General features: G+C 39.9%; 1 protein-coding gene across 1 annotated transcript; it reads left to right on the top strand.

The window, feature by feature from the left end:
- Positions 1-204: 204 nt before the first annotated feature.
- On the top strand, positions 205-10,361 carry LOC120728412 (cAMP-dependent protein kinase type I-alpha regulatory subunit). Its single transcript, XM_040023288.1, has 11 exons — positions 205-352; positions 1,911-2,126; positions 3,986-4,156; positions 4,247-4,338; positions 4,435-4,496; positions 4,596-4,642; positions 4,747-4,905; positions 5,161-5,221; positions 5,461-5,582; positions 7,506-7,587; positions 7,821-10,361. The coding sequence occupies exons 2-11, from the start codon at positions 1,953-1,955 to the stop codon at positions 7,991-7,993; spliced, it is 1,143 nt and encodes a 380-aa protein (XP_039879222.1). The 5' UTR covers positions 205-352; positions 1,911-1,952; the 3' UTR covers positions 7,994-10,361.
- The last annotated feature ends 213 nt before the right edge of the window (positions 10,362-10,574 follow it).

A 10,574-nucleotide genomic window follows, 5' to 3' on the forward strand; every position in this document is an offset into this window, starting at 1 on the left:
TAAATGAAAGACTTGTTCTTGTAGTTGGGGTTTGTAGTGTTGTTGCTTTTGCCACCACGACCACTTTTTGAAATCAAATATTAATCCATTTCTTTGCCTTTTCCTTGACGTCACGATTTCCGTGCGGTCTCCTTTAAGGTTGCCACGGGTTACCGGCTCACATGTCAGAACGAGGAGAATTGACGTCAGTGACGGCTGTTGATTGGTTCTCAGCCGTATCCGGTGGGGCAGCGGTCCAGGGCTCGGGGAAAAAAATCGAAAAGAGGAGGAAGATCTGGTAACGGTGCGCTTTGAGAAATATCTTACATTCCGAGTCACCGTTCAAAGGCTCGGCAGGATTTTACCGTTTCTTGTGAGTATTCGTGTTGTTTTGGTTCGCGGAACATATGACCTCTGTATAGGTGAAATTTGTTTCCTCCGTCTCTCGTTTGTTTATGCTAGAACTCAAGATGGCGTCATTGGAGGAGCGCTTTGCCTTTGCACGGAGCTAGCGAGCTAGGCATCAAACCTGACATACATAAACTAGGCCGAAGGTAGTTTAGCAAACCTCTGATACGCGTGTTGCTCATTTGAGGAGTTTTCTGCTGCTTCTTCATATGTCGGGTTGCTCGTTTTATTAGCATTAATCTGCTCGTGTAAGTTACTTGACTGCAGCCGTCAGCTTTCTCGTGAAGCCTTCCTGACCTAGACAGTGTTACAGACAGGGCATCTGCTTCATATTTACTCTAACGGTGGTAGTATTTCACCACTTTTTAAACCATTAAATGCGTTATTACAATCCATCATCAGCTATGCTCATTTGTCTGCTGTTTAGCAAGGTCATTGTGCCTCGCTCTTGTTTTGTTTAATTGCATAGTTAGTTTTAGGCGATGCTGCAGGATAGTAGCTGATTCAAAAAATCAACATTTAAATATAAATAACTATTTTAAGACATTTCAAATAAAGTAAGACTTTCTTATTGCATAAGACAGGAGAGCTTTCCTAGTAGAGGTTGCCGTAGCTCTTAATTTATACCACCTGGTCCGAAAACAGTATCGTTTACCACATAGTTATTCCTGTGCTGGGTTTAGATTAAAGCAAGCCTGCCAAGTTTCCACCACAAGCGTAGTTAGTTGTGCATAACGGCTGTGCGAGCTTCATCTTTGATAACATGGCTAGTAATCTCCCCTGGGCCTTGTCAGATTAGAAATTATCCGAATCCTATTATACTGATGCACATGCACGATACACTTGCAGGCACAGAATAGATTGTACTCTCACTCCGCAGGACTTGTTTACTCATTTACCCTTCTAAATGGCAGACATGGGTTACATCAGGACTTTAGAGGCCTTCCTGATTTAGACTACATAGCCAGATCAAGCTCAGAGCTGTCTGAAGAAACTTATCTCACAGAGGCTGATCAGATGATCTAAGGAGCTGTCAGGCTGTTTTGCTCAGCACCAGTATTGTGGCGTGAAATGTTGAAACCTCAATCATGTGCGCTTGCTTTTGGCCTGTTTCACATTTCACCATTCGTCTAAATTTAGGCCTTGTCTATGATAATGTTTCAGCCCTAGCCAGCTGCTCTATCATTGATAGAGGGCTTAATTCAGTCTGGGGGGAAAAAACTTGAACTGTTTTGTGTAAGTAAAACCAAGAAAAACGGTGTGCTTGTTTTAGTTTTGTTGTGTCTGCCTGTGTGTGATCACATCATATGACCAGTTTTCACTCCAGACAATTAGGAGCACTCGGGCTCCATAGTGACAAAAACAACATGCTGTGCTTTCTCACTCCGGCTCCATTTTTCTCACATTTTTCTGTGTGTCCACTTCACATTGAGACGCTCTGGCTCTTTTACCCCGTGTCACTCTCTGTCCTCAGTGTTGTGCGCTGATGATCTGACACCATGCTTCTTTTCCTTTCCTCCCAGCACAAAGGTTAGAGGTCACAGAGCAGGGTTGCGGCTGTCGTCATGGCATCTGGAAGTACGAGCAGCGAGGAGGAGCGGAGCCTGAGGGAGTGTGAGCAGTACGTGCAGAAACACAACATTCAACAGCTGCTGAAGGACTGCATTGTCCAGCTGTGCACCTCCAGGCCAGATAGGCCCATGGCTTTCCTCAGGGAGTACTTCGAGAGGCTGGAGAAGGTTTGTGTGCTAATGTATGTTTGTGTCTTGGACAAATGCAAGCCATTTGTCAGTGAAGGGTGGGCATCTTATACCCTTGTATTGGACTGTACTACTGCCAGTTACTGTAACCTACCTTCTGATTTGTGTCACTTACAGTGACGCCAAAATTCATAGCACTTTAAAGCAGAATGATTAGCTATTGGTCCAGCAGGCTGACAGCACCTAACCTTCCACATTGACCTTTTTCTATTTACAGTTGGTTCTTGATTTTTAATTTTTTCAGCATGCAATGGGGGAAAACAGACTAGCCCTATATTATACCTTTTTCCCCTTTCTTTTCTTTCTTTCTTTTTTTCAAAACACATCTTGTGGATGTGTTTTGAAGATTTTTATCTTCCAGAGACAGGAAAATGAAATAATACCTTAGCTACTATTTTGTTTATCTTATATTATTATTTTCTTCAACTGTAGTCATGATCATACATAGATGGACAGTTTCAGAGTTTTTTCTTCTTCAGGTTTGCAGTTATTTACATTCAACATTCAGAACATTTGAGGCTTTCGTCCATCTTTTTATCTATTTTCTTTCGCTTATCCAATTCACCATGGCAGTGTGGCTGTGGACTATTTCAGCTGCCACAGGGTGGGAGGCAGCGTGCACCCTGGACAGGTCGCCAGTCTGTCACATGAGGCTTTTGTCAATATTGAATTATAAAAGGTTAAAAAGTAATCGGACGCTTGGCTCCAAAGTGTTTCTTGAGCCGTGCCATTTCATTGTTTTCATTGCTGAAAAGAGCTCAGGAGTAGCTCAGAGGTGATTTAGAGATGATTTATTCGACCTAGAATGAGTTTAATTGTCTTGGCAATATGAAGAGTAACAAAATAATGATAGCCAAATGCAAATAAACTATTAGATCTAAAAGAGAAACTGTTGATGTAATTTGCATGGGAAAGACGACTCTTTTTAGTTTATTTTTTCAAATAACCCCATGGCTAGTCTAGATTTCTGTCCAGCACATGATTAAAATAAGACCAGACAACACAATTTCATAAAATAGTTACAATATTAATTACTTTTGTTGGTTTTCTAAACTCAATTTGTTTGTCTGTTTTTTTTGTGTGTTTCTATACACTAGGGGCCTCAGTTTTGGGCAATACAAATACTTAGTGTTTGTTATAAAAAGAATGTGGTTTCATGAATTCCTTCTGAAGAGTCTCAGCAGCATGCATGGTGCAAACAGGAAACATACTTCCTATTGAAATGCATATGTTTCAAAGTTGTACTGCCTGTAACAAAAAACATGAAAAATCTTGTTACGTACACATGAACAACTGGATAATAGGCTGCACCAGAACCTCTCAGGATTTATTAAAATTTTCAGACCCAGTGAAATCATCACAACATAAAGGCTACAGTCCAGCTTACAAAAACAAAAGGGCGAGAGTGGAACTCATAGATTTCACAATGTTATATGGAGTGATGAAGCAAAAATCGACCTCAGAACGATGGAAAGGGGAAAGTGTGGCTTGTGCACATGTGACTGCCAGTGGAACTGGGACAATAAAACGTATTGATCATTTCACTGCTCATAGAAACAACAGGATGAGTGTAGGGGTACACAGTGGCTTTTTGTGTGCTCAGATTCAACCAAATGCAACAAACTGATTTCACCTCATGTGAACTGCTGTCCAAATAAATTGCATATAAATCAAAAGTGTAGTGTCTGCAATAGAGGAACACACCCATCTGATGCATGCTGGAGGAAAACATTACCATGAGTCCTGAGTGTAGGATGCGTTGCTTTCTATCATACAATTAGTTGTGACTGTATAAATCTTGTTTCCCTGACTGACTCAGTCCTGTCCCTCCTATTTAGGAGGAGGCCAAGCAGATTCAGAACCAGCAGAAGGCCAGCAGTTCCCGTTCAGACTCTCGTGATGAAGAGGTGTCTCCGCCCATGAACCCCGTGGTAAAGGGCCGCCGGCGGAGAGGCGCCTTCAGCGCAGAGGTTTACACAGAGGAGGATGCCGCCTCATATGTCAGAAAGGTAAATGCATACAGCAGATACGACGCTATGGCACATATGATTTCTATTTGTGCCAGCATCCTGACATCTGCTTTCTTTTTGATTCCTAAGGTCATTCCAAAAGACTACAAAACAATGGCTGCCTTGGCCAAAGCTATTGAAAAGAATGTTCTCTTCTCACACCTGGATGACAATGAGCGGAGGTACCAGACTTAATATTTTTTATAATTTTAAAAAAGTATATTCGTGGGGATGATTTGGATGACTGGCTCACCTCTCTGTTTCTTTTCTTTATTTAGTGACATATTTGATGCAATGTTTCCAGTCACCTACATTGCTGGGGAAACAGTTATTCTGCAGGGTATGATTACAGCTTGTCAGCATTGATCATAAAAAAGCATTAACCAAAATCGTAGCACTGCTTTCTGTCATGCTAACTGACTCGGCTTTATGCCCTCAGGTGACGAAGGTGACAATTTCTACGTCATCGACCAAGGAGAGATGGATGTGAGTGTTTGGATTGTCAAATAGCTCTGTTAAATGACTCATTTAAAATCACATTTAACATTTGCAAGTATTTATTTTGGTTTGTCCCTTTTCCAATCCGGTAGGTGTATGTGAACAATGAATGGGTGACCAGCATAGGGGAAGGTGGCAGCTTTGGAGAGCTGGCACTGATTTACGGCACCCCAAGAGCGGCTACTGTCAGAGCCAAGACCAACGTTAAACTGTGGGGCATCGACAGAGACAGCTACAGGAGAATACTTATGGTGAGGAGATGTGCAGCTGCAGACCAGTGTTTCTAAAGCTTGAAGTTGAAATGTTTTTGATCTATTCTTGTACTGTAGATTCACTGTTTGCTCTTTTTTTCTGTTGCTGTTGTATTGAGCTAATTTCTTCTTATAGGTGTGCCATCGTTCTCATGTTCACACTTCTAATCCACCAGCATATTCTTGACGCTATGTTTGTTTGTTTGTTTTTCTTTTTAAGCATTTACACTTTTAAAAAATGTCCTTCTCTTTTAGGGAAGCACTTTGAGAAAGAGGAAGATGTATGAGGAATTCCTCAGAAAAGTCTCCATTTTAGGTGGGTTATTTGTTTTTAAATTAACCATATCAGAAATTAAAGCAGAGGAAGGGAAGCACATTACCTGTGTCTGTTGCTGAGATTAAAATAACCTGAAAAGAACTTTAAAAATATCTCACTTTTAAAAGAAAAACAGTAACAGGTTCAGGCCTTCAGAAGATTTTTTTTTTTTTGGTTTGTTTTTTATTCTGTCATCATTATGTCTCATTATTAATCTTTGCTCTGCTCTCCTTCCTCAGAGTCGCTTGACAAATGGGAGCGTCTGACAGTCGCCGATGCCTTGGAGCCTGTCCAGTTTGAGGATGGACAAAAGATTGTTGTGCAAGGAGAGCCCGGAGATGAGTTCTTCATCATTTTAGAGGTATCCACTTGATTCATTCGTCTCCTTTTACACACATTAAAGGTCCCGTGTTGTACTGCTTTATGACATATTAGTATTAGTCTCACTTGTCTCCAGAATATTTCAAGTTTCAAAGTGTCATTTTGTTTTTTGAGCCACACGTTTGTATATCTGTGGTTTGGCGCTCATTCAGTTCAGTGAGGTCAGAGTGCACGGCTGCTGATACTCATGCACGAGACACTCTGTGGCTTCTTTCTTTGTGTGTGGATATTTCACTTTTGAATAGAGCTAAATTCTCAGCACAGTGTTTGTGAATGCAGAGTTTGTTCGACTACCTCGCAGCTATAAAAATCTAAATTTCAGCAGTGCAGTGCATTACTATGTTAGCAGTTTCCCCTTGTAGTTAGTGTCTTTAAACTCAATATTTTCTGATCACAATGTTTTCTGGAAACAGAAACAGATAAATATGTACATGAGTGTGAAGTGCAGGACAGGAGAAGACACACTCAGCTGGATTTCTGTTCAGCATTTGAATGTAACGGAAACACGTAAAATGACATGAACACGCACTTCTCTACTTCTCTGTTGGTTATGAATCAGCCCTTTTTCTACACTCTGTGGTTGTCTCTCATCGTTATGTTGCCCCCAGACCTCTGACCTGTGCACGTACTAATTAGGTCACATGAGCCCTCCCTAGGAAATAACAGGATTTCCTTTTCCTATGGTGACATGATTGGCTAATGTAATTGTAAAGATGACAGGAATACATGAAAGTGTTAGTTTGGTTAGTTGTGGGCTGTATTTTCAACGCTTTACTTGGTGTGACGCAGACTTTTTTCATATTTTCTTTATTTTAAGCAACCAGATTCCAGAAATGACCCAAACTAACTTTGGCAAACACTGGCTTCCTGTGCAGCTCTGATGTTTAACAGCTTTTAGTGCGATACACAATAATTGTGCTCATATCCTAAAGTCACACAAACAAACTTCAGCAGCTTTGTGTTCAGCAGTGTTAAATTACTGCTTTCTTTTTCATCAAAGTCTGACGGCTTTAAGAGAGATGGAGGCTTCAGTTCCTCTTCAGAAAGAGCTGTGTGACAGCAGCGTACGCCCAGACAACACTTTAAATATATCCAGCAGTTGAAATCTTTTTTTCTTTTCTTTTCTTTTTTTTTTTTTTTTTTTTTTTGGCCAAAGTATGTCTTGCTGCTGGTAGTGCACACCAGTATGTTTAGCATCAGTGCTAGCAGCATGTCAGCAACGAGAGGGTAGGATCATAGGTGGATTTTTGCTCAGCTTCCTTTGGTTACCTAGTTTCTATATCTTGTAATGCTGGCAGCAAGCAACATTTTACATTTCTGTAAATGTAAATGGCTACTTTATCAAACATTTGTCAATGACTTGAATGACCTTGTCTGCTCCTGCTTTTCCTGGTTTTCTGCCATATTTACATAAACTAATGAGCCGCACAAAGCTACAAAATGACATAAATATGACTAATTTTAAACTGAATCATGCAAAGCTGCTCTATGAATAAATATAAGTGGCTGGAACAATATCTCCCCTTTAGTGCTTACAGTTGTTGACCTCTGTTTTCCACACACTCCCTCTTGTGGTCATGTATGTGATTGACAGATGATCGGTTAGTGTCAGAAAGTTAATTCACAGGAAAAAGTGGAATAATCCCACACTATGGAATATTTCAGTTCCAGCTTAGTTTTTCTTTATCTGCATTATTCCAACATGGACATATTTAGCTTTAAGGTTGTTATGAAGTTGTTACAACTTTTTTGTTTTTTCTTTACTGTAGTTTTTATAAAAATGTACCACTGAACAAAATAAGCATTGTTTTAAACAACTAAAACACTCATTAGTCGCAGTCTTGATTAATCAATGTATTAAAAGCACTTTTATGATAACAAGCTGATGTTTGTGTGTTTTCAGGGCTCTGCAGCTGTGTTGCAGCGTCGCTCAGAGAATGAGGAGTTTGTGGAAGTTGGGAGATTAGGACCATCAGACTACTTTGGTAAGAACTAAAGTGTTACACAGGAGTCTTTTACATATATATGCATGTATGTAAGTATGCGTCATGCCATTAACTCAGTAGTTTTTTTATTTTAAGTAACAAAAACAGATCTTTGTGACTATGACCAACACTATTTCTGTATACATGTCTCTGTGTGTGACACTGAAGGATGTTTTCATGTGTTTTGAATTTTAAGTCTGTGACACTTGTTTTTTTTGTTTTTTTTTCCCCAGGTGAGATTGCTCTGCTGATGAACCGCCCCCGCGCCGCCACCGTGGTTGCCCGCGGCCCCCTGAAGTGCGTCAAGCTCGATCGGCCTCGCTTCGAGCGTGTCCTGGGTCCCTGCTCAGACATCCTCAAACGCAACATCCAACAGTACAACAGCTTTGTGTCGCTGTCTGTCTGAGGGAGCGTTTCTCCTCACACTCACTTCTCTGCCCCCCGCCGCACCCTCTCCACCTCTTCTTCTCTCCTTTCAGACCCAGGGGTCCACCAGTGCTTTTCTTTTTTTTTTGTTAGGTTTTTTTTTTTTTTTTTTTTTGCTTTCTGTCACTTTCTTCTGATTTCAGTTCCCCCATTCCCACTCTTAATTTCACACATAAATCATTTTATTGTTCCCACCGGTCACGCTGCTGTGACTGTTTTTTTTTTTTTTTTTTTTTTTTTTTTTTTTTAAGCCATTCACCAGCGCTTGTACCAGCTGCTGTACGCTACCTTGTAGGCACAGTTACACCACATGTAACTTATGTTATATATGTATTTGCTGATTAAGCTTCTTTTTTTTCGATACGAAGCGGGAGATCTGAAAGGTTCTCAGACTGATGAGACAGACAATCAGACTTTACATTGCGCTTTCAGTAAAATTATTATTTTTTTGTTGCAGACTGAAGTGAAGAAAAGTTTCCTTTGTTGTCGGGTTTTTTGTTTTTTTTGGTTTTTTTTTGGACATCAATTAGCTTGACTACACACAGAGAGAGCAGAACCGAGAAACTGTAGAGGGCGTGAAGATCTAATGCTCGACTTTGGTTACCGTTTGATTGGTACGACGAGAAAACAATGTCTCTTTTAGTTCGAGAGAGCTTGTACAACAAATATTTTTTATTGTGCAGCTACCAGGCTAGTGCCAAATGTTGATTACTGTCATTCAATGCAAAGATGCATAGCCGTGGGAATGCAATGCGTGCTCTGTTCCAAACAGGAAGTAGTTATCACCCTGTAGTCATCTTAATCAATAGGACGACCATACAAGAACTGCCTTGACTACTCTGAGGAAAATAAATAAATAAATAAAAAGAAAGGAAGACAAAAAAAAAAAGAGTATTAAGTGTATTTCAGTATTCAGTTTCTTTAGTATATACCAAATAACTTGGTCACTCTTCTGCTATGGTTTGTAATCAAAATGTTATAGTATAGTTAAAATGATCCTAGTTATATTATTATCATTGACCAAATGATAAACTTATGGTTTGGAGTGATGGTGATTGTTTAAAAAAAAAATATGTTGAACTTTGTCTTTTTGTAAACACTTATTTTTCCATAAATTCTATTTTAGGTGTCCAGTGCCACAAAGTAAAAATAAATGCTTCTTCTTGTCAACTGATGAAACAGTATGTAATTGTATTGTGTAAAATGTCATGGGTAAAAACTTTTTAAAATAGATCAAAGGGATAATTAAAGGTTTATCGAAGCGGGGAGTACAAAGCAGTTTTAAAGGACTTTTCAGGACATCTGAAGTATTTCTGTTTCACAGCTCGGCACAGGCGAGTTGACAGGCAGAGCGAGCGGATATTTATTTAAAACTAGTGTCATTGCTTATTGCCTATTTGAAAAGGTGGCTGTCTTTTCATCAGAGTAGCTTGTGACCTGTTCTCTATGCTTACCTGGCATGATGTTTTAGGCATCCAGTGATCTGGTATGAATGGAAGTGTGTATTTAAAAAAAAGAAAAAAAAAAAAAAGAAAGGAAAAAAAGTCCTGCAGACGCAGGAACCCTGTCGAATATTTGGTTTGTTACTCCTTAGCTGAACTGCTTCACAACTATTTAGATGCCATAATAAAATGAAATATTTCTTTTTAAAAAAAACAAACAAACAGACAAAAAAAAAACCTTTACCAAATCACATGATGTTGACTTCTGGATTCTACGCTTAACTCTACATTCCTGCATCACTGTCTGTTAGCAGAGATGACCTGTAATCATGTTTCTTTTGGTTCTCATTCAGAGCGTTTGTACTCGCTTACAGCTGAGATGTGTGTTTGGTTTTATGTGCCGATTGCAGGGTAGTCAGGTTGGTGAGAAGACCTCATGGATGTGAGTGTATGTTTCTTCACGCTTAAATCTGATCATCATGCCCCTAACCCTCAGGTTAAACCTTGCGGATGTGGCTTACCTGTGGATTTGTGTCCACTGACAACACATCTGGGAAATGGCTCCGTTAGGGGTGAGGGTTTCACCTTTCTGTCAGAATATTGTTTTCGTGTAAATAGCTGCATCATTGGTTTGAGTCCAAAACGTTTTTAGCCACACTGCAGTCGTCCCAGTTTGCCTTAGCTTACCTAACCTGGGCTTACAGTAGAAGTCAGTCACTCCTGCTAGCCCGACCTTCAGTGAGTTTGTTAGGCCTGCAGCACAGAGAGCTGCAGATTATAAGAGGACCATTCTTTTTCTATTCTGTCCTGTATTTAGTTTGACCTCCTGTATGTGCAAAGATGTTTATCCTTTTGGTATAGATTGTTCCAGATGGCAGTTTAAGCAATAAAATAGTAAAAAAGAAACTCTGCTTTGTCTCAGACTTCTTCCTTTGCAGACTTGCAATACTGTGCAGGGTTCTTCTTTAGACATTGGCTGCTTGATCACTCATTTCCAGTCCAGTCCTCATACCTGACCATTTTCAGAAGAGTGGTTTTGTTTAAGCCACTTAACATGGACCTGTGAAACTAAAAGGATTGACCAGTGTCGTGTCTACACAACATAACAGATAACTTTTA

The sequence above is a fragment of the Simochromis diagramma genome, unplaced genomic scaffold (assembly GCF_900408965.1).
Source record: "Simochromis diagramma unplaced genomic scaffold, fSimDia1.1 OVJJ01000208.1, whole genome shotgun sequence".
Taxonomy (NCBI): domain Eukaryota; kingdom Metazoa; phylum Chordata; class Actinopteri; order Cichliformes; family Cichlidae; genus Simochromis; species Simochromis diagramma.